Raw genomic sequence first — 21,788 nt, 5'->3', positions numbered from 1 at the left:
TGTCGGATCATGGGATTGATACAAAATGGCTGTTTGGTTGTTTATACAAACATAACCAACAATATTTTTGACATTTCATCAAGGTATACAAAACATGCCGTTGTTTTCAAACAAGTTTTCACCGAAAAAAACGCCTACTAGAAAGGCATTCGTTTCGTTGGCGAACAAGGATCTCAGCCCTAAAAGGATCGAAAAAGAATTAGGGCCTGATGTTGGACCCATACGTTTGCGACTCGGTGACCAAGAGACTGTATTCGACGGTGGACAGTGGATTCCTGGTAAATTCAGTCGAGCACAATCTCAGAACACATTTACAACTTCCATTTGTTCATTTTCACAGAATCTGGTAAAGTTGGTGGAACTTACAAAGAGAATGAACGGCTACGAAAAGAGGTGAAGAAGCTTGAAGAGGAGAATAATGTTCTGAAGCTGAAGTTCGAACTGATGCTCGACATGGTAATCATCATTCTACTGTAATAAAAAAGTCGTAAGCAATGTCGTTAGTACTATAAGTAAATTATAATCTCATTACTGTTATCATTGTTTATTGTTTCTTGTATCTCTGGGTAACCAGCAATACACAATTACATGTATGTACACCCATACAATTGTGTAGCGCAGTAGAAAAAACAAGGCGAATTACACTGGTTTTTTTTTTTTTTTTTTTTTTTTTGGAAAACAAAATTAATGTTATAGATTTACTTGTTAATTTTTTTTCAGCTGACGCAAGTGACAGCAGAGTCTAATCTACATGGTAAAGAACTCGATGCTCGTAAAGATAAGCTGTCACACTCGAAAAGTACTTAGGTAATTACACATAATATCACATTTTTACAATTTAACTTATCAAAGTCTTGAAGATTTTTCATATTATTAAACTGGTTCAATAAATTGTCCTAACCCGCATCATTTCGTGAGCAGGTACGTCTGGTATGACCTGAAATATCAATAATTAAATTATCCATTTGGTAAATAAGTGTGATTATTGTGTACATCAAAAGTATACCTTCTTCTCCGCAAATACCGCACTTCCTTTTACTTGGATTTCTTGCTCCAGGAACATTTGAATTTTGTGTATTTCTACCGCCCCGAAAGCCCCCTGTGTGTGTTCTCTGTCTGTTATCGCTTGCGCCTTCGTTGTCATTTTCATCAGCCCATTTAAAAAATTTACATGTACTGCCTATTCCTTGAGGGCATCCATAAAATTCTCTTCCTTTGTTAGGGCCTTCTTTGTGTACAGTAAGTCTGCGGGATATTACAGAGGGCATTAGTGCTGGTAGAATTGGGATAAGCTTTAAAATTTGAAGTAAGTTATTTCATTGGTGGACTGACTTTCTTGCCGGTTGCCCACACGTGCAGGTAATGCCTTGAGACGACGATGATCCTCCAGCATCTCTGTCAAACCTCATATTAGCTTGTCTCTGCTGTGTTTGATTACTATAGCTGCTACTGGTATTCCGAGATGGTTGTACGCGATTCCTGTTTGCATTATTATTGGGTGGAGCGTTTTCTGCAGCCCAGAGAAAGAAATCACAGCTATTCTCTTGCGGTTTGGCACATTTGTAGAATTGTCTTCCTGTGGAAATTATTTTCAGTCGAAAATAAACAGATAGCAAAAAATGTGTTACAAAGGTAACATTTTATTTCTAACTTACCTTGATTTGGTCCCTCTTTACGTACAGTAAGCTCTATTGCTCTTTCGTGACAGTTACAAAGAATCGTGTCATCAGTCTCCATATTCTGTTGATTCTGATTACTAGCACGATTAGAAAACTCATTATGACGTGCAGAAGTCGTCGAAGGAGCAGAGTTCCAAGTAGACACGCCAGAATCACTATGGCTTGTGTCATTTGCTCTAGAATTATTTATCCGGCTATTAGGTTGCCTTTGTGTGTTTTGCAGTCTTTGATTTGCTCTAGGATTTTGGTTTGTGTTTGTTTCAGGTGCTCCGCCGTTACCAGTCTGTGGCACATTTTGTACACTATGCTTTCGAATATCAAAAGTCTCATTGAGCATTGCGTCACATCCTCCTATACAAGAGGTGTAAGAGGTTCCAAGATGCGGCAGAGTCCCTTGACGTAAAGTAAACTTGAGTAATGGCATATTGCCTGGACACTGAAAATACAAACAATCAAATCAATGCTCTATCCTGATACTACGCACTAGAAATTCCAAGGCCCATATTTTTTTATGACTATTTGTTACTGGTTCGACTTACCCTGTTACACTTGTTATTCAAAACTTCTATATTCTCAACAGTGGGTGGAAACCATATCGAATTATTACATGTCGGAAACGCTATGCAGCCAATATATTTTCCAGGAGAGTTCCTTCGATCCTTTAATAACATATTACTGCCGCATTTAGGACACTTGTATACAATTATATCTTGCTCCGGGTTTGCTATTTCAGCATGCTGCACCTGCACTGGTTGCTCGTCAAGATAGTGTGCAAGTGCTTCATCTATTAAACCAGCCTGCTGTAACGTTGCTGTGAATACTGTTTTATACCTGGATATTTGGTCTTGCAGAACAACTGCTGGCTGTTTCACACCGTCGCATATTCTGAAAGAAATTATTTATTCCTACCTTATTTGATTATAATGACATTGTATTTTATAACTAGTTGATATTTCACCCACAGCTTTAAATCCTTTTCAAGTCCTGCTCTAAGGTGTGGTTTGGACATGTGAAAGCCCATACTGTCGTAGCCCATGACTAATCCGATCCCGAGTTTTCCGGGAATGAAATACTTTTGATCCTTCAGGCCTACGTATAGTCTCGATTTTATTTTCTCAATATGTTCAGCATGAGTTGCATCAGTGCCGATTCCGTGCTTATCCATTAAAGCGATCAGGTCAGCTTCTGTTAGTAAGTTTGGAGGTGAAGTTTCCCCATTAATCATTTCAATGCCAGTGGGTCTGAATATCTGTCCCTCTTCGTATGCATGAATTTCTTTTGCATTCCACGTTTCGTATGGATAGACTTCTAAGTAATTTTTGGCAATTATACGAAGACCACTCGCTGCAAATTTTTCCTGCGCAATATCAATATGAACAATGGTCTCTTGACCTTCGGCGTCCTTTGATATACAGGCCAAAAAATGACGAACGATAAACTCGTACACACGCGCCTCATTGCCTGTAATAAAGTGGATTATTTATTTAAAAAATCGTTATATGATCACCAATTTGCATCAAGCGGAAATCTTTTCAAATATTCTGGGAAAATTTATCGTTTTGAAAATTTTTAGAAATTTGCGAAGCCGTGACACCGGTTTAGACTAACAGTAAAGTTGGTTAAGCTTTGTAACATACCTCCCAATGTAGCAATGTACTTTGTAGGATGAATTGGAGGGTGAGCTCCATCATTTTTTTTCCCTTGACGTGGGGAAGGTCCGTTTTGCAGTATTTGTTGCGCAAACGGTCCCCACTGTGGACTTGCAGATTGCTGTTCGACCAGTGGCACAAGATTGAGTTCCTTGGGAAAAATGTTAGTTTCTGTGCGAGGGTAGCTGATAATACCTTGAGTATACAGTTTCTCTGCTATCTTCATTGTCTCCTTTGCGTTCAGTTTCAACTTGCGTGAACCCAATTTGGCTAATTCCTGCAGAATCGATACAATTGAAGTGTATAGGTTGTCATATAATCATGATTTACATAAACCAGTTGTACTCACGACAGTGTCTAATGGCAGAGGTCTCCATTTACTTTTCGGTTTGCATGTAACTTTTTCTACAGTCGCAGTAGGAGACTCTAAACACATGTCTAGAAATATCTGGCATGGGAGACGTTCAAACAAACGATTTCTGTCCCATCTAAATTCCACCGATATTCCATCACGTTCGTCTGTAACTTGGATTTTCCAAAACGGCTCTGACTTGAAATTTTCAATAGCGAGAAACCTTTCGACCACAAAACCAAGGGTTGGAAATTGACAGCTGCCATAGCTGATCAGCATTGCGGCTAGTGTTTGTGGAAAAACCTTCTGAAGTCTCATTGTTTGAAATCGTGTAAATGCAGCTCCTGTTGGGATAAGGTTGAAACATTTAATAATCCCAATCTACCCATATTTCATTTTTCTCTTAGTTGAACAATCAAATTACCTATTCTTAAGTCCAATTCACTCCTGACATCGACAGCGTCGCTTATGGCTTTATTCGGTTCCCCTAAATTATGAAGTGCTCGAGTCACTGATTGAGCTGTTATTTCCGAAAATTTTGCTCTGAAAGAAAATAGTCAAGTAAAAATGTACTTCAAAATAGTAGTGACATTTATTTACAGCTTTAACCTTGTAAACAACTACCGGTATATCTTAATCGTGGGCTTCACAGCTTGGCAAACTTGTATAACTTCAAAGCCTATGTTTTCACCCTCTCGATCACAATCTGTCCATATAATCAGTGCCTGGCAACCCTTAGCTTCCCTCTCCAAGGTTTTTTTTATCTTTATAAAATTCTCCTCGCACTGCTTAACCACAGGTGCTTCAAATAAAGATAGTGGATTACATCCCTGCCAATTACGATATCCTCCAACAAACTCGTGATTCAACAGGTGACCAGATACCGACGTCATTATCATTTTGCACTGCTGGCCCCATAGCTGAGTATCAAATTCGTAGATCTTATTATATACCGATAATCCTTCTCGCTGAAAATAATCGTCTTCGTTAGTATTATTGGTATCTTAATTGTTTATGTGACCAATTAAGATATTTCAGAGTTCGGCAGCAAGTGGGTGCGTCGAATTTTTCAGATGAAAAAACCAAATAGAATCAAATAGTTACCCGATGCGAAGATCCGCGTGAGAGATAGCCAGCTATACTTTTAGCTGCGTCATTTTTTTCAGCAACATTTAATACCTTCATGACGTTTTTACCGCTATTCTTCAGCTCTTTGACAGTATCACTGCTACTAAATCTGGCCAGTTGAATCCATGTAGTTTTCAAATCTATAAACAAATATTACTTAACCTCTAATCTCTTCATAATTTTCTATATAAATGTCATACGGTTAATCAGAAGCTAAGAAATAAAGTATGAGTCAGACGGTAATGAAACGTCTTGGACTTGATTAAGATTATTGTCCCAATCAATCGTTTAGAATTAACATTAAATACTCGGTGATTAGATAAATCTTTTGTTCACATTCTTCTCACCAAAAAATAACCGGTTGATCTTTGTTTCTAATGCAAAATGCATTAAGCAGCATTAGTGTACTGAAAAGTAGAAAATATGATAAAAAAACTCCGAAGCCTAATGATTTAACGTAAACTTAAAGCATCCTTTTTCTAATTAATGTTAAATCAAAATAAATTATGAAATAAATCGAAAGTGTTGACATCTCTTTTCGGCTGTGTAGAACTCCGGAAACATGGCGTCTGCTAGGCTGCGCAAATTTGCTGGAGCAATTTTCTCCGAATATAATTTATTAACGCGAAGGTAAAGTAGATGTTTCACACCGCTTAAAGGCAAGATATATTTTATTGTAGTTGTGACTCGCTTTGTCGTCTTTCAACCTCGTTAGATTAGTCAACTGTACAACAAAAATAAATTCATTTTCATTTGAGGTTAGGTCGCTGCTTGTCTACTCGGTTGTTGCGCCAAAGTATGCAATATTATGATGAAAGCATTGATGTCATCTTGAGAGATTAAAAGAACTGTATTTAACTTTATTTGCAGAAAACTAGCAATACCGATAGGCGGGAGAACCGTGGCCAACATCTCTAAGAAATCAGGGAATGACAAAAATGAGGAAGAGATTGAGGGGCCGAAGCAGTTCACCACTAGTAAGGCTGCTTCTTGGAGGGCTGTGCAATCAAGATCAGGAAGACTACCGGATGATGAGGAACCTTGGTATCAGGATTACGTTGTGATTGGGAGCACAGCTGCGGTTCTTATATATTTTGGCATTCTAAGGGAAGAAAACGATATTGATAGAATATTCGATTTAACGCTCTACGATCACATAGAGGGTCTGGAAGAAGTTCAATTAAGAGTTGCCCTGGAGTTTAATCGGGAACGTAATCTTGACACAAAACCTATAGAGGCGAGATTGAGGGAAATCGAAGAACAAAAAATGAACCAATAGTTTCTACATTAACTATTTTCATTTAATCTTATGTTTTGATTGTATGTCTGAAAATTGAGTTCCACACTACCTGTTAGTATAAATAACCGAGTGCTTTCGTGGCTTAGAAATTGCTTGGAAATATTTCAATAGCTTGTAAATAATTAAATATATAGTAAAGAATAATAAATAACGAAACGAGATGGAAGTAGCAAAAAAAACCATCAATCATCTATCAACTTTTTATTTATACATGGCACAGTTATTCACAATGGGTACAAAAGCTGACCCCAAAATACATTTCTCACAATTTTACCCCACTCAACCGGTGGGTGAGAATTTATTGTTTCTGGAATGCAACGTTTCCAAGTTTCACCCCACGGAGATACAACCGTTGACACGATTAGGGTAGTTGGGCCTTTTCCGCTCCTGGAATAAATCTTCATGTTTATTGTGCCTGGAACAATATTGAAATTAAACATTTGAAATAACGTCTATGCATTGAATCAGAATACTCTATCATTGGGTCTACTTACTGCTCATAACCGGGGACCGAATAAGCCATTTTACAAAGGCATAGACTGGCAGAACTTGTAAGTAGAATTTAAGTCTGGTGAGAAATCCACCTAGGCCAATTAGTACGAGTCGGAGCTATGGAAAGAAAATAGACTTACCCGATTTACTTGGGAAACACTCAAGTAAAATTTTGTTTAACATTGATTTCTGTGATTTCAATTCATTTGGATTTTAATTAGTTTTTATTGCTTTACTCACAGTAGTGAAAACGGAGTAGTAAACCCACGTTGTTGGCATTAGAAACAGGAGGATAGTAAACAACAATGTTCCAACAAACAATTGATCAGCCTGATACTGACATGAATCCACCCTCTCTCTCAACGGATTCTTCTTCTTTCCAAGGAACAAATGGAACAGTGCCATCAGACCTCTCAGTTGCATGTTGAACAGTCTGCATTTGACGAGATCATTGGAAATCACAAATCAATGAAAGTCAAAAATTTGTGTGCTGTGTAGATATTCACCTTGCCGCATAAACGTAGATGCAGTAACTGTGGAAGCTGACAAGAGCCAAGAGATCAGCTATTATAGCTATTTGGAAAGTGGCACCTAGTCTTCCACAAAGGATTAGAACCTCGAATGCAAATTCAAGTAAAGGTTCACTGACCACCAAAAATGTCCACCACAGGTTGATGTGGTATAAGAAAAAACGACCCAGCATCCCATTGAACGAGTAGTTCAGTTTCAAGCCTGCTGGCGCTCCCATTAACCAGTTTACCAGCCCTTTCAGTGATTCAACAACCCTCTGAAATGGAAGCAATTGATTCCTGTAATTATACGATTTCATTTTCCGACTGTTCTATAAAGTATGATTCATTGTTTATAAATCACCTCTGCATTATTTAACAGTACTCGAGAGGGTGGTGCATGTCCAATATTTTCTAACAAAAATTGCAGAAGCAAGATACCGAGTAAGACGTCGAGTACCATGGCCACAATGTAGTTTCCAGTTTTTAATGTGATTTTCTTTCTCTGTACAATTGTGGTCAAAGTCCATTGTCCGTTTTCCAGCCAACTGTGCATGTGTAAGCCAAGAGCAGAGTATTTCAATACCGGAAAAAGTTTGCTCGCTATTTTGTAGAGGAATTGCATTATGTACAACAGAAATAATGCATGATAAGTCAGAAGGATCTCTCCGATGAGATTAATTTTTGATTTCCTATTTATCTCATCCTTTATGGACCTTTGTTGCAGAGTTTGCTTCAGTTCTTGAAAGTGATCACCCGACGGTGCCTTGTTTACCAACAATTCGGCCTGTAGCAACGCAGTTTGATCGTAAATTATAATCACAGTGTGATATGCGGATGGTGTGATCTTGGCACTGTCTACGAGAACGTCACGGATGCAATATTCGTAGTTAATGGCATTGGACTGGGAATTTGGAGACAAATAGACGTTTATCCAATCCGATAATGTTTTGTCTAAATACTCATGCGTGTTGTCAGAGCCGGAAAAGTACCCGATCAAATCGCTGTTTGATTGAACCGCATTGCCAGAATCCACCTTCCTCACACCAACGATAAAAAATTTCTTTGAATCATTCCAGGAATCATATACGACTCTGCCAAACGTGTAACCCGGCTTCTCATGGCAAAGTTCCTTAGGAACAAATACTAATATAGTCTTTGTCATTGTCCAAGCGGCTCAAACTATATTGTACAAATTCTAATCCGCCTAAGGAAATTGCTACAAGTTATCTGACGGTCGACATTGAAATCCGCCTGGAATGCTTAACCTCAAATTTTATGATTTCTGATGTGACAGTGAAGAATGTTGTACATTTCAGCTTGTAGAATTATTACACCCAAATCAAGCGAAAATCTATGAGGAATAAGAATACTAAATGCTTTTGAATTCAGCTGTGAAGTTTCACCAGTTCTATTATTGATAACCTCGAAATTCGAATCTTGCTGGTTGGCATTGACTAGATAATTTCAATATTGACAGCCAGTCTTGTCTTTTCTTGTCGTCAGTTCCGACGACGCCGATTTGTCCAGTTCCTAAAAGTTAGACAATGGGGCGAGAGGGATTCCGCCATTTGTCATTTTGGCCTTTTCTAAAATGTCTCGAGAAGGAAAACATTCCCGGTCATTCCCGGGGTATAGTTAGTTGACTTGTAGTGTGACTTGTAGATAATTTTTTTGCAATGTAGAAAGCGACAAACTTGTTCGGCATCTTGCGATCGGAATGTTTTTAAAATCTTGATTATTCTGCTATGGGCTGACATTCAGGTAATGATGAATCGTTACAAATCACAAGCCAATATCTTTAATTTATACTGCGACACGATTTTATATGCCGGAGACATTTCTCTTGTTCACGACCATTTTTTTTGTCATGTAAATTATAACCTCAACCAGTTATTTTGAATCCCATTTTGCTCCAATCGCATTTTGTGATGTAGCCCACGATTAAATATCGTAATCAATATTACGCAATTTAAGTTATTTCGTTTAACGGATAGTTCTGCAATATATTCCGTAACACCTGTTTGCTGCAGCCAAATACTCAGTTTTTATTTCATCCCTACTTCATGATAGACTTTGGGATGGCACCAAACAATGTCTCTATAACGTGGCTTGTTATTCTCTGCCAGATGCCGACCGCTTCTTGCATCTGAATAAATTCGTATCTCTTACCGCTGTTATGCTTTGTACGCAATCTTCACAAGAATGCTATTAATTTTCTTGAACCAGTTTCCGCTGCTCCATGTTACAATCGTCTATATTTTTTAATTTTCTTTTCAGCCCAGTAGTTGAACTGATATGTGAAGTAAATTTGGAATTTCTAATGGAAGTCAGCGGTTTCACCAGGCATCGTGCTATCTCTGCAAGTAGCGACGATGAGATAGAAGGACTGAATGAAAAGCTGATAAGGTCGTTATCAAAATTTAAGTTTCCGCCACCTCCAAATATCAGCTCTGTTCATAAGACACATTCCTTGTCCGGGACGAATTCCGACAATGATACTGACACTTTGTCGGAACAAGGAGGTTCCGCAACTCCCCCTTTATCCAAGCACTACGGATTTGAATACTCTTATCTGCAGCATGGTAGTCCAGTTAACCCGCAGACTCTACCAAGATACTTACCACCGATCGGTGTGTTCTGGGATATCGAGAACTGCCAGGTTTGTTTATCTGATTATTTCTTGCATACAGACAACGCTTATAACAGATGCTTACAGACAACGTTTCGAACAATAAACTGCTTTTTTCTGTTTCACTTAAGGTTCCCAAAGGCAGATCCGCCGTAGCAGTTACGCAGGTGATCAGGGACTCATTTTTCAGTGGTTACAGGGAGGCAGAATTCATAGTAGTATGCGACGTTAAGAAGGAAAATAATCAGGTTGTGCAGGAACTTAATGATGCCCAGGTAAAATATCTCTTGGCTCATCTTGTTATTTTAGCTTAATAATATATTTTCCTCCCATTTCATTACAGGTGAACTTAATTCACGTCGCATCGACATGCAAAAATGCTGCGGATGAAAAACTTCGCCAATCCATTAGAAGATTTGCTGATATTCATGGTAGTCCGGCAGCTATAATTCTCATATCTGGGGACATTAATTTTGCTGTTGATCTTAGCGACTTGAGGCATAGAAAAAAAATACATGTTATACTGTTGCACAAGGAAAATACATCTGAGGCTTTAATATTGTGCGCTAATGAACACTACAATTTTATTGAACTTATGGAACCGTTGCCATCCCGAACCGTGTCGAAGGTAATCAAGCTATCAACACTGATGTGTGCTTGCGACTTCCATTTCACTCTACGCCCGATTTTCTTTTTTGTAACATCGTTTATGAATTATTATCTTGAGACTTTTTGTTTGTATTTTTTTTTTTTTTTCCAGAAAATAAACTTATACAAGAAACTCGATTTTTACGCTTTTATTTGATTTCTCTTAAATTTCCAAATTTGTCTATGATTACTGTGTTTTTTTCTTTCATTCTTGTATTTGTCTGTTTGTAATAGGTGTCTGTTGTCTTGTCTCAATGCTCATAGCTATTCGTTCATTTTATACGTGTCTATGTCTTTCCTGTCTTCTAAATTTAGAGTGATATTCATAATGTGGTATGCATGTCCTTAGCTCTGTGGGCTTGTCTTGTAAACCAGTGAACTTTTCAGCTTCCTGAGACCTATGATCTTCTAGTCAATAATCTACCTAAAGAAAAGGATGTCGTAGCTATCAGGCGACGCCTGAAGCAACTTTCTGATAATTGCGGTGGCAAGGTTGTAGGAATTCAATCCAACACAGCGACTGTGCGATTTACTTCAGCTGATTCATCTATCAGGTAAAATTATTACATTATCAGCAGTTTACCTTGTTTTCTTTTCACTTTTATTCATTGAATTTTTTTCGGTATCAGCCTTATCGTCAAACTATAGTCGAGCAATACTAGGAAGATATACAATTCAATTGAAAGTGTTGAGGAAGTTAAACACAATCATGGGGTTATACTTTGCAGTGAAATTCTAGGTTGCCAAATTTGAGACATATAATATTTCGTACCACCTTTAAAGCTTCAAATTTAATAGTTTTGAAAATTCTCGTCATATAGCGCCATATACATGCGCGAAAATTGGAGTAGGAGGAGAAAAGAGGAAGGGCATATATATCAGCAAACTCTGTTGGCAGCCAGCAATGTACCATTTACCTTGTTAGATTACAGTTCACAAGCAAAACAATTTCAAAAATTTAACCTTACATGTAATAATGTATTTGTAATGTAATACGTGTTAATTATTAGTTTGAGTAGGATATATTTTATTTATTATCGTTAATAGATTTTTATTTATTGAATATTTGTTTGTAAGTTTGTCTCTTTGTGTGACCCCATGACTGGGTAGCTGCTTCTTACTTGTACACAACTATGGTAAGTCGTTATGGCTGGAAATAAACTCAAAACATGATAAAGGTCAGATGATACGGTACTTATATATTTTAAAATCTAACTGTTGTGGATTTCTCATATTAGCATTTAACATTCAGCATTCAGCTATTATTCAAAAATTGTTTATTTTTAAGATATCGATTGTTGTTAAACTAGGCCTTTGCCCCGTATAAAGGACACTTGAGTTCCCTTATCTGGCTTTCAGCAGGCTGACTTTCAGAAGTAACGCTCATTTCTTATCCTCGTTTTTTTTTTTTTCCCTCTCAAAACAGGGCTCAGAAGCGTATGCATGGTGAAGACGTATTTGGTTCCAAGATTCTTGTCAGATTCTCTGAAGAACGAGACGAAAATACAAGTAAAACACAAGGTAGATGATTTTATTCCATAATATATTTAACTTCAACATTCGCCCAAACTATTTCTGTACGATTTACATATTATAAATTCATAAATGTGTACTCGTTATTTTCAAATCTTACAGTAAACACTTTGAACTTTTTTTCTACTTGTTCTGATGATACTGTTTTGATCGAATTTGCGACAAATCTTAGTGTTCTTTTTCTTGGCAGATCACCTTCAAGGAATATTTTTTTTTCATTGCACATTTGACAAATGTGTTCATATCATGTATACCTTAATTTTTTCTACACCATTGCAAAGTTAATGACCCGAGAAAATCTATTGTGTCAGGTAGCAACACAAGCCAAGATTGTACAGGAACTGAATCTGAATCGGTGGTCGGAACACCAGGAAAAATGTATACGGCAGGAAGCACGCTAGGAGGCGCACGCAGTCTTCCTGTCACCCCACACTATCATTCGTCTTCGCCTATAATCGGAGCATATTCAACATGGGGTGCAATCCACGGTTCGTCAATTAATGTACCACCTGGGTAAGTCCACACATTTAAAAATAATTCCAGCGATTTAACATGGTATTTTAAGTATAAAAATGATGATACTCCGAGATTGAACCTTTGAGTCGCAGATTGATTGTAATAATCTCTGCTGACTCGGGTTGTGAATATTAGAAGCTTTGATCTTAGCTGATTTTATGTATTTCTAATTCGTTCAAAGTTTTGATTCAACACGAGCTTGCTGATTTCGATTTCTTTGGTGTGATTTCAGAATTATCCAGCAGGCACCCGTCTTCCGCAAAAATGTTCAAAGCAGCAGCGAAGCTAGTTTCAACCGATCTCTCAATGAATTACCGCGTTCCCATTCTCCGTTTGTATGGCAACAGATTGGCAACACACAACGTCACGGGTTTTACTGGGAAGGTCAATACAAGGTAACCTCGTATAATTGAATTATTTAATTTCTCATAACGTCAATTACAAAAAAAAATTGACATACTTATTTTATCAGTGTTATATTTTTCATAATTCTGTGATCAACTGTATCAATATCTACATGATTGTTTAATTTACTGATCACCTCATATCCTACCCTTATATTCACACAATCAACACCTATGCGATATTAAAAATTTAAAATCGAATGCAATTCTTCTTAAATAAAATTGTGATGTATTCAAAATATGACAATACAAATTTTAGAATGACGATGCGAAAGTTCTTGGCAAACGCGCTTCAATCTCGCAGGTTCGAGATGCAAGCACAATATCCAATAACGAGTCAGTTGTTCGTACTCCTGAGGGGTATAGGCGAATAAGAGGCACTCATAGCTATGTACATCCTCCCGATTGGAAACCGGCGCGACAACAATTTCATCTTCCTAACCCGAGCTACAATGGAAATGGTAATTACGTTTTTTGAACAACAAAGCCCAAAATAGATGCAAGTTTTCTTTCACTTGGGGAATTGCATTGTAAACAACTCATTTTCATACAATTATTCATTAGTTTCATCAATTTTTTGTTCATAGGATTTTTGCAATCCAACTCCATAAAGCGGCGCAGTCCTTCCCCAATGACTTCTGCATATACGCGAGACCATGGTCACTGGAACGGACAAGTGATTATTGCCTATTTTTATTTCATGCATCTTTTTGAATAACTTCCAATCACGTGTCTTAACACTCTTTGAACTAACAGGTAATGCAGCCACGAAATGGTAGAACACCATCCCCCTACGATGGGGCAATGATGTCTTCGTGTCAACATGAGCAGTCTCGAATGTCTCCTTATCATCAAAATGATCCGGAAAGTGAAGAAGTTGAGGTTTGTGCTAATTATGTTGTGTATAACGGTTTTTGCACTTTCAAATGTACGCAGATTCTCCATTCTGTACATACTCATTGGTTTTTTACAGAATTTTTTTAATCCAATAACCAACCGTAATTTTGGCGTCTTGAACGGAGCCTGTACGCCTATTGAACTTCAGGTAACCAATTTGGACCAAAACATTGAACCAAAAGAGATGAAACGTATTTTGGCCTCGGTTTTTATGGAACATGTAATGGTAAGTCGCTTATGGCAATGATTCTAGAGTAAAAAATAGATGTATGTCTGTAGTTGACAAAGAATCAACAGCTCTAAGTGTTTTATTTGTTCGGTCTTTTATCGTAGCGGTTCACCTATTCTTCTAGGTTTTGCACGTGTTTGTTTTCATGCAATCCGATGGAAATTTTGCGGCTAGCGTGAAGGTTCCGTCGTTACAAGATGCACAGTATGCCATTTCTCAACTTCATCGTCGCAAGGTCGGCTTTAAACGGATTTTGATTTCATACGCTCATACTGGTGGGCCTAATCCTCAGCTGGTACGATCCCAGATAGTAATGTTGTTGCAAGAAGTTCCTGGGCACAAGTTACCGTTATTTAAATTTCGGGAAATGTACGAACGCCGATTTGTGATCTCAATTAGTGTTTCTGAGCTCTACAAAATGAAAGATGTTTGCATCGTCACTGAAGACTCTGGAGGAAGGATGGTCTCCCTCAATCCAGATCACAGAAATACACCATCTCCATGTTTTGGCAATTCCACACCAGTAAGCCCAACCTAATCGATACTGTTTTCACTACTAATATTACGTTCTACCATGTTCTACGTGATGACAAACATGAGGCCGAATCTGAGTTACTTTTGACGGAGATAGAGCATTCGCTCTCACCGTTCTTAAGTAGCGTTGATCATTTCCAGGAAGCGTGAAAATTAATCTGACCTGCGTGGAACATCGTCTATCCATTTTTGTTTTATCATTACAGTTTCTAAGCATTCTTCATTTCTTTTCCAGGAGGGTGTACAACTGGAGATGCCATATTGTACTATGCATACACAGAAACCGTGGTCAGACAGAGGATGGGCGGAACAAGAGATGCTTTCATTGCCAAATGTCAAAATTTCACTGAAATTACTCACTGACCGCCTACAGCAATTATTAAAAACGCATAATGGGAGTCTCCCGTTACTTAGGTGCGAGAGATAATGTTTTTCTGAAAATATTGATTGAACTTTGCTATCGACTTTTCCTGCTCGTTTACACCGTGATAAGTTCTTATTAATTACTATCCCTCTTATTCAGTCTGCCAACGTGCTATGAGGCTGAGTTTACAGAAAAACTTGAAGTAGACGAAAACGGAGTACCCTTGGAGCACTTAGTTGCCTGTCTAGGGTCCATAGAGCTGAAACAAGGTCCAGGCGGGGTCAAGTTTCTTATGTGGGCTGGAGCTAACGACAATGATGATAGTCACGAAGGTAAGGCCGTCATTTTTTGATTATCCTAAGTCTGATCTGGAATTTTAGAGCAACATTCAATCACAATATTTTTATATTTAACAGATAATAAATGTGTAAGTCCGCCACTGGTGAATCAACTAGCATTGTTCAGTCGAGAATTGGTCGATCTACTGAAAACTGCACCTCATTGTCAATTGCCGTTCAATCGTTTTATACCAGCTTATCATCATCACTTCGGGAGGCAGTGTAGGGTTGCCGATTACGGTTTTACTAAATTGATAGATCTCTTAGAAGCTCTTACACACACTGTACAGGTGAAATAATTTTTTCTATTTCTCTCCTAATGAATTCGCAGCGTTTTGTGAAAAGCCTTCTGTGTGTAGAAATTGTTATTGAAATATTAAAATTGCCAATATATTAGGTGATGGGAGATGGAAACAAACGAGTCGTCACGCTGTCACATCGGGCCCAGGTTCGTAGGTTTACTTCGGATTTACTCAGAGTTTTGAAAGCCCAAGCTAGTAAACAGGTCGCTCTTTCTGAATTTCCATCAGTTTACTCCAGAGTAATAGGTATGTTGCTTGCTTATAAGGTATATGGTAATTCGATTATTCAAATTCTAATTTAATTGAATTTATACCATATTTTCAATACAGCCAAACCATGGGATGTCGTAGATTATGGCGTTTGTGCGATTGAGGATATTCTTGGTGAGGTTTCTGAAAATACAGTCGTCGTAACTAATCATGATAACAATGATAGAATGATTGCCATACCAAAGAGAGAACAAACTGCTGAGGAGATAGAACGAACGAAACAATTTGCTCTCGAAGTAAGTTTGGGAAACTGAATTTTTATGCACTTTCATGTTTTCACTTTGAAGTTCAATTTAAAGGTTCTTTTCTTGTGAAATCTGAAAGTTAGTCTCACCTTCGGCTAATTTTCAGGATCTATCTACTAGCACAAAGATAAATGACAATAAAATTAGACGCTTTATTGAAAAACTGTGGAAATGTTAATACATAGCTATTATTCACGGATTTAAGGTAGCAATTGTTGTTCCCCAAATTTATTATTTGGTTATTTCATTTCACAGGTAGTTAAGCTTTTGGGCCATGCTCCACAGTGTAGAATGTTGTTCAACAAATTTGTCCCATCTTACCATCACCATTTCGGTCATCAGTGTCGTGTGTCAGATTACGGTTTCACAAAACTAATTGAACTCTTTGAAGCCATACCGCATATTGTAAAAATAGAGGAAACAAGTGGAGGTGAGCGATGTATTTCGCTTACTGAAAAAGAAGGGCTCCGAGTACTTGGCGAACAAGTAGCCAAGTTAGTTAGCAGGGCGAAAGGAGTTCTGCCAGTGGCAGAAATTGGTCAAGCATTTTTGCATCAGTTTGGTTACGCCTTATGCCCTGACGTATTCAATTGCTCTTCAGTGTTACAACTGATGGGAAAACTTTCTGAAACTATCAAGGTTTGTTTTAACTAACTTCAAGCCAAACTACGTTATTGACAAACTTTATCCATATCTGTTTCAAATGCTAAAGACACGGATTTTTTCTCATAGGTATCACAAACAGCGACAGGTCCGGTTGTCACGTCAGTGGATAAATCGAGGTTGCAAATTTTAGCTCTACAGTGTCGTAGAGTACTCATGGATCAGCCACAACACTGTCTCTCAGCCTCAGAGTTTCAGTCTCATTTCACTCGGTATTATGCATCAGCCTGTGACTTAGGCGAGCTCCAAAGGGATCTTTCCGACGTCGTTGAGGTATTAATTATTATTTACAAAATTCACAAATTCGATTCTATTGATGCATAATGATCTTTTTCCTTTATTTAATTCTTTAAATATTCTGTATTTCAGTTCTCAACTGTTAATGGCAAGCAGATGATAGAATTAACTCCGCTACAGTCATTTGCATGCAATTTATATAAAGTTTTAATGAACTATGGCGGTGTACTTACCTTGTCTCAATTTGAGAACGCATATCTCAGTATCATAGGTTCGGCATGTCAAGTTGCCCAATTTGGATTTTCAACACTCACTGCACTTTTACAAGCTCTCAAATGTACTGTAATCCTCAAGGAACCAAAACACCGAAGGAAAACTATATATCTGAATAAAAAACTTGCCAGTGAGTATACAATCGAAGTTCTGTCAATAGCTTCAAGCCTTTTTTTTCCCTTGTATATGGTTGTATCTTAGTGCTTAGTTGCATGTGTATCTAAATATAACAATAAAATCCTCTCCGATTTTGTTAAACAGCTGTTGGCTTCCCGTTACCTTCAACATATTCGGTCACGTCACCGAACAGGAATACAGAGTCCAGCAATGATTCCTTTGACAGTGATACGTCTGGACGTTTGGACCTATCAAATGCTTCGCTTAATTTAGAGGAGCACAGTAAATGGCCACCGACATCAGTAAATATTCATCACGATTGGTCTCACAAGGAAGTTAGTCAGTGGTCTCAAAAAAACGATGCACAGTGGTCAGCGGTGTCTGAATCGGAAGCAGAGCAATCGCATAAATGGTCCGCCATTGAGAGGAAAGATGATAAATTTCTTCAGAGCCTAATTCGCAATTCACCAGGAAATCAAGAGCTTCCACCTCCACCCAAGCCTGATTCTCCTAACGATGTAAATTCGGTTTGCAATTTGTTTCTATATCAATTAAAATTTGAACCTTCAAACATTATATATCCTTTGAAATCTACTTTTATTGCAGTCTTTAAAGCTTAACTCCAATATTACAGGGCGAGAATGACAACAACCAAAGATTTTGGAACTCTGCCGTGTGGGCAAGCCCTCCGAATTACAAGTATTCTCAACGCGATCAGTCTGCAATTGTTGTTGTAAGTTTGCTCCATCATGCGATCATATTTTTATCTCAAATATATTTTCATACATGTTTTGCAAACTTGGATTATAGGTTCCGGCTCTCACCTTGCCTCACTGGGATCAAATGGCATCTGACGAGAGTGCTTCTAATCTGCTATCTCCGGCAAAGAATCTTCTGCCGGCAGCAGCTAATCCTTTGAACCCTCGTACATCGCCATACTATTCTTGTCGCAGTCCGGTCATCGCACCTCATCCTTCGGAGCTACCATTTCCGTCACTTTCTTTGACTCCCAAGAAGAGCGCCCTAGTTGAAGTTATCGAATTGAGGAGAAATAACGATTTCCGAACTGATGGCAATACTCTAGAAGACCAGCTTGATAAATCTCAATCGAGTGAAACTGACAGCTCTGAAGCTTTAGGCAAAGGTCGGATTACCCCTGGCAAACAACCACGTAAGTTTGGAACTTTTTGTATCAACTAATGAATATCGACTTTGTGGAAATAGCATTCATTTTATTCCAGTGATATCCGGGAAACGTCGCCTAGCTGCTCAATTCAGCCAGCCCATTAACTCTTGAGTAAGAAAAAGTAAATACCAGGGGGTACTTTCTGATGTACCTTCTGTTTTTTAAGATTCTCATTAGTAAGTCTAAAGAGAATTTTCAAATACAATCATATTGCGTCAGTAAGTTGCCGACAATTTAATAAGACACTCTAACTATGAGCTGCCCAGTTATCGTCAAGAATTTTTCGTGGAACGAAGAATTCCATTATATAATTTTGAACTATCCATGTTCGTGATGTAACATTGCAAAGTTGCTCGATAATTATTACGTTGAATGCGACTGGAAATGAAAGTAAAAATGATTAGTGATCTATAATTCACAGTGGTGAAAGAATCAATCAAGATATAATATACTAAACAGGTAATGCCAGCACGATGAAATTTTTTGTGACTGTGATAAAAGTGGACAGTCTCCACAACCTAGCCAATTGTTTATACTCTCTGAAGTTCATTACTGGATAGTGATCTGATATATGTAGTATATTAGGTTATCAATAACTAATACGGGATCATAATTTTTAGATTTTATTTAAATATAAAATAAAACCTACATGATAAGAACAACATTGCCCATTTGATTGCTCCAAATCACTATTCAATTTCGATATTTTGAAAAATTGGGGACACTAGTACAGAATGTGTAATCAACTCCAGGCATGCTTAGAATGTATATGTACATAACTCTCGATTACTTGAAAGTAATATGTTTTTAACATTTTAACATGGCAATTCTTGAGATTCATATGCACAATGTGCACGTATATAGATGAATTGTTGTAACATTCTTCATTTTAATTAAAAAATTTCTCTTGGCGTTATATTGAATCAGAAACAGTAGAAATATTTTGTATCGAATGTATAAGTTACATAAATTACAAAAGTAGAATCAAATTCAGTGTTGGATTCTGTCACCAAAAAAAAAAAAAAAAAAAAAATTTTGCAGTCACAATTTATATTGAAAACCGTTTCCAATGAAAACTTCGAGTGTATGCAAATTGGTTCAACTTTATTGAATTTGTGTGTGCATTATTAAGCATAGGGGGTGGTCAGCATTCAAATATTAGAATTTTTGGTACTCTTACCTTGTATACGTATCGTAATAACTAGCTACGTAATCTTTCTCCCTGAAAAATATTAATTACTTTGTATTCTTACAGTGTGATTTATAGTCGTTAGTCATCGGACACTTTCATGTTAATACTCATTTTTTATCATTCCTTTGAGTATTTTCAAAATAGTTGAAAGTATCATTTGAAAAACTACAGAACTAAACGAAACTACAGATATATCTGAAGAAGACGCTGGAAAAACGAATTACTTAGAATCTTTAAAAAATTAGAAAATACGGTCGTGGAAGTGAAAACATAATTTGTGATGGTACATTTTTTCGATTCGTTTCTCGAATGATTTCTTAGCGTCTTCAATGCAAATATATGAGAATAGGATAATTTCTCTAATATTTTCATGCTCTTTGTTGCAACATATTTCCAAAAAATGTATAATCCCGTCTGGTACTTGATTTTACAAGCACATTTTATTTCTTGGCTTGATGATCGGTTTGAAGCTGCCATACCACCATTTGAACGAGATTCTGCGACGAGTTCACCACTTTGCTAATCCGAGTAAACAGAAGCGTTTTTGTCCAATCCAAATTTTGATTTAACGTCATTTTCTGACACACCACCATCTGTCAATGGATAGTCTTTGTAATGTACGAGATTTTCTGTTTCGAATGTTTTTTTCTTACCGTTCCAAGATACGTTTCGTTTCGTTGATTCTGCTTCTGTTTTTTTGCGTTTCTATTCGCAATAAATATGCACAGCTATTAAAAAATTTGCTCCTCGTACTACATATATTTGCCAATTTTTCATACAACGAGGATCATACTCTTCCATAAATTTACCGTATCCATAGGTTTTGGCATAGTGGCTTCGACTATTATCAGCTGCAATATTCAACAGTGTCTTTAAAGCACTCTTTGCGTGTATCATTGTCTGTATTTGATTCCACCGAGTTTTAGTTTTATTTTCTTGATCAGAGACGAGAATTTTCTGCTGCAGATCAATAATCTGTGCACTGCATAATTGCAGATTTTCTGTGGAGAAAAAGATAATATATAGTACAATTTATTGAATAAAACGAAAGCAGCACACAATTCTGTTCAGGGAAACATTAATGTTATGGTTAGTGTAAAGATTAATTGTATTTAGGGACTTCATTTTAAGAAATCACCATAAAATTAACAGCAATTTTACCAAATCAGTCAATCTAATAGATTGACTACTTTTCGAATTGTAAGAACAATTTTTTCATAAATAGAAACGTACTTTTATCGATAAAAAGACAAAAATAGCAAAAGAACAAGGCGATCAAATTATATTGTTTTTGTACGAAATATTGTTAATCTTAAGGAAACATACGTTTGCTTGAGTGATGTGCAGAAAATTATGTCTACACGATCCGATGTAAAATAATTATTAATAGGATCATAAAATTTTATATTTAGTATCTGCAGCCGATGTTTTAGCGATAGTTGTTATATTGAAGTGTAAGCTTTGCAACAGATGGAAGCTCCCCCACGCTAATAACAGAATTTAAATTTACGTCAAAAATCGAAATTGGTACATTGTTCTGTGAACGTTAGTTTTATAAGCTCTAACAAAGATATTTTCGATTAGTAAATTAGATTTAATTGCAGAGCTTCCTACTGATTGTAATGATATTCTGCGAAAATTTGGTGAATTTATTATTACTGCATATTGAATTTGATATGGAATGTATTTATTATAACACAATGTTTTTGAGCAAGCGCGTAACTCGTGAAACGTGAGCAAAGAAAGTCCCGCTCGCACTTGACTCATACAACGAATTTTGAAAATATACAAAGCAAAAAAATTCGTATAATTATGCTTTCAATTGAATTTTCAACTGGTCTCCACAATATACGTGTCAACCAGTTGAATCAACCGCAATCTAATTCAGGCTCGCTCGTTCAATATCCAAAACGACTTTTTTTGTGCAAAATGATTTTATTGTGATAACGAGGTGAGAAAGTTTATTATGTATAGAATGAATGTCAATGCAATCCTCCCTATGAATGTTTAATAATTTAATTTGATATACGTGTACAATAGCTATAGACGGTTTTTTTTTTTATATAATTGTACAATAAAGTGTAAATGGTGGATGAAAA

The 21,788-nt window shown here is 37.1% G+C and overlaps 5 protein-coding genes across 11 annotated transcripts; 3 read left to right on the top strand and 2 right to left on the bottom strand.

Moving 5' to 3' along the window:
• The first annotated feature begins 3 nt into the window (after nucleotides 1-3).
• On the top strand, nucleotides 4-973 carry LOC124408359 (protein chibby homolog 1). Of its 2 annotated transcripts, XM_046885249.1 has the most exons (4): nucleotides 4-278; nucleotides 341-456; nucleotides 721-807; nucleotides 922-973. In XM_046885249.1, exons 1-3 carry the CDS (start codon nucleotides 95-97, stop codon nucleotides 805-807), a joined length of 387 nt encoding a protein of 128 aa, XP_046741205.1. In that variant the 5' UTR covers nucleotides 4-94; the 3' UTR covers nucleotides 922-973. The 2 variants fall into 2 exon arrangements, with proteins under 2 accessions (XP_046741205.1, XP_046741204.1); XM_046885248.1 differs by having other exon boundaries at nucleotides 721-973.
• On the bottom strand, nucleotides 719-5,299 carry LOC124408356 (DNA topoisomerase 3-alpha). Its single transcript, XM_046885242.1, has 12 exons — nucleotides 5,156-5,299; nucleotides 4,785-4,948; nucleotides 4,305-4,648; nucleotides 4,105-4,223; nucleotides 3,678-4,024; nucleotides 3,317-3,605; nucleotides 2,642-3,140; nucleotides 2,219-2,564; nucleotides 1,656-2,115; nucleotides 1,333-1,576; nucleotides 1,007-1,245; nucleotides 719-937 (listed from the first exon to the last, which is right to left on the bottom strand). Exons 1-12 carry the CDS (start codon nucleotides 5,196-5,198, stop codon nucleotides 897-899), a joined length of 3,135 nt encoding a protein of 1,044 aa, XP_046741198.1. The 5' UTR covers nucleotides 5,199-5,299; the 3' UTR covers nucleotides 719-896.
• Nucleotides 5,300-5,353: 54 nt separating this feature from the next.
• LOC124408358 lies at nucleotides 5,354-6,264 on the top strand. Its single transcript, XM_046885247.1, has 2 exons — nucleotides 5,354-5,438; nucleotides 5,679-6,264. The coding sequence occupies exons 1-2, from the start codon at nucleotides 5,371-5,373 to the stop codon at nucleotides 6,085-6,087; spliced, it is 477 nt and encodes a 158-aa protein (XP_046741203.1). The 5' UTR covers nucleotides 5,354-5,370; the 3' UTR covers nucleotides 6,088-6,264.
• Nucleotides 6,265-6,285: 21 nt separating this feature from the next.
• Nucleotides 6,286-8,574, bottom strand: LOC124408357 (phosphatidylinositol N-acetylglucosaminyltransferase subunit Q). Of its 3 annotated transcripts, none has more exons than XM_046885243.1 (5): nucleotides 7,474-8,574; nucleotides 7,107-7,387; nucleotides 6,841-7,033; nucleotides 6,603-6,717; nucleotides 6,286-6,529 (listed from the first exon to the last, which is right to left on the bottom strand). In XM_046885243.1, exons 1-5 carry the CDS (start codon nucleotides 8,272-8,274, stop codon nucleotides 6,333-6,335), a joined length of 1,587 nt encoding a protein of 528 aa, XP_046741199.1. In that variant the 5' UTR covers nucleotides 8,275-8,574; the 3' UTR covers nucleotides 6,286-6,332. The 3 variants fall into 3 exon arrangements, with proteins under 3 accessions (XP_046741199.1, XP_046741201.1, XP_046741202.1); XM_046885245.1 differs by having other exon boundaries at nucleotides 6,286-6,523; XM_046885246.1 differs by lacking the exon at nucleotides 6,603-6,717 and having other exon boundaries at nucleotides 6,286-6,523.
• Nucleotides 8,575-8,704: 130 nt separating this feature from the next.
• Nucleotides 8,705-20,972, top strand: LOC124408354 (meiosis regulator and mRNA stability factor 1). Of its 4 annotated transcripts, none has more exons than XM_046885240.1 (25): nucleotides 8,705-8,873; nucleotides 9,390-9,771; nucleotides 9,873-10,016; nucleotides 10,085-10,369; nucleotides 10,777-10,943; nucleotides 11,816-11,910; nucleotides 12,234-12,435; nucleotides 12,671-12,833; nucleotides 13,102-13,303; nucleotides 13,430-13,518; nucleotides 13,599-13,724; nucleotides 13,816-13,965; nucleotides 14,093-14,491; nucleotides 14,738-14,916; nucleotides 15,026-15,198; nucleotides 15,283-15,494; nucleotides 15,602-15,752; nucleotides 15,837-16,012; nucleotides 16,277-16,660; nucleotides 16,754-16,957; nucleotides 17,054-17,324; nucleotides 17,456-17,829; nucleotides 17,946-18,044; nucleotides 18,122-18,482; nucleotides 18,553-20,972. In XM_046885240.1, the coding sequence occupies exons 2-25, from the start codon at nucleotides 9,433-9,435 to the stop codon at nucleotides 18,606-18,608; spliced, it is 5,001 nt and encodes a 1,666-aa protein (XP_046741196.1). In that variant the 5' UTR covers nucleotides 8,705-8,873; nucleotides 9,390-9,432; the 3' UTR covers nucleotides 18,609-20,972. The 4 variants fall into 4 exon arrangements, with proteins under 4 accessions (XP_046741196.1, XP_046741194.1, XP_046741195.1 ...); XM_046885238.1 differs by having other exon boundaries at nucleotides 8,706-8,873; nucleotides 17,456-17,838; XM_046885239.1 differs by lacking the exon at nucleotides 8,705-8,873 and adding an exon at nucleotides 9,060-9,081 and having other exon boundaries at nucleotides 17,456-17,838.
• Nucleotides 20,973-21,788: the final 816 nt, after the last annotated feature.

Source organism: Diprion similis, chromosome 7 (assembly GCF_021155765.1).
Source record: "Diprion similis isolate iyDipSimi1 chromosome 7, iyDipSimi1.1, whole genome shotgun sequence".
Classification (NCBI taxonomy): Eukaryota; Metazoa; Arthropoda; class Insecta; order Hymenoptera; family Diprionidae; genus Diprion; species Diprion similis.
Note: the sequence above shows the minus strand (reverse complement) of the source record. Positions and strands in the feature narration are given on the sequence as shown.

What these genes read in the sequence shown, in the direction of transcription:
- LOC124408359 (XM_046885249.1), top strand. Translation starts at nt 95, where the DNA reads ATGCCGTTGTTTTCAAACAAGTTTTCACCGAAAAAAACGCCTACTAGA. An exon ending in CGGTGGACAGTGGATTCCTG is followed by an intron (nt 279 to 340) that starts GTAAATTCAGTC and finishes TCATTTTCACAG; the next exon opens with AATCTGGTAAAGTTGGTGGA. An exon ending in TCGAACTGATGCTCGACATG is followed by an intron (nt 457 to 720) that starts GTAATCATCATT and finishes ATTTTTTTTCAG; the next exon opens with CTGACGCAAGTGACAGCAGA.
- LOC124408356 (XM_046885242.1), bottom strand. Translation starts at nt 5,198, where the DNA reads ATGCATTTTGCATTAGAAACAAAGATCAACCGGTTATTTTTTG. An exon ending in CACGCGGATCTTCGCATCGG is followed by an intron (nt 4,649 to 4,784) that starts GTAACTATTTGA and finishes GATTATTTTCAG; the next exon opens with CGAGAAGGATTATCGGTATA. An exon ending in GTACATTGCTACATTGGGAG is followed by an intron (nt 3,141 to 3,316) that starts GTATGTTACAAA and finishes ACTTTATTACAG; the next exon opens with GCAATGAGGCGCGTGTGTAC.
- LOC124408358 (XM_046885247.1), top strand. Translation starts at nt 5,371, where the DNA reads ATGGCGTCTGCTAGGCTGCGCAAATTTGCTGGAGCAATTTTCTCCGAA. An exon ending in TATAATTTATTAACGCGAAG is followed by an intron (nt 5,439 to 5,678) that starts GTAAAGTAGATG and finishes CTTTATTTGCAG; the next exon opens with AAAACTAGCAATACCGATAG.
- LOC124408357 (XM_046885243.1), bottom strand. Translation starts at nt 8,274, where the DNA reads ATGACAAAGACTATATTAGTATTTGTTCCTAAGGAACTTTGCCATGAG. An exon ending in TACTGTTAAATAATGCAGAG is followed by an intron (nt 7,388 to 7,473) that starts GTGATTTATAAA and finishes CTTCCATTTCAG; the next exon opens with AGGGTTGTTGAATCACTGAA. An exon ending in ACTACTCCGTTTTCACTACT is followed by an intron (nt 6,718 to 6,840) that starts GTGAGTAAAGCA and finishes TTCTTTCCATAG; the next exon opens with CTCCGACTCGTACTAATTGG.
- LOC124408354 (XM_046885238.1), top strand. Translation starts at nt 9,433, where the DNA reads ATGGAAGTCAGCGGTTTCACCAGGCATCGTGCTATCTCTGCAAGTAGC. An exon ending in CATCCCGAACCGTGTCGAAG is followed by an intron (nt 10,370 to 10,776) that starts GTAATCAAGCTA and finishes TGAACTTTTCAG; the next exon opens with CTTCCTGAGACCTATGATCT. An exon ending in TCTGAATAAAAAACTTGCCA is followed by an intron (nt 17,325 to 17,455) that starts GTGAGTATACAA and finishes TTTGTTAAACAG; the next exon opens with CTGTTGGCTTCCCGTTACCT.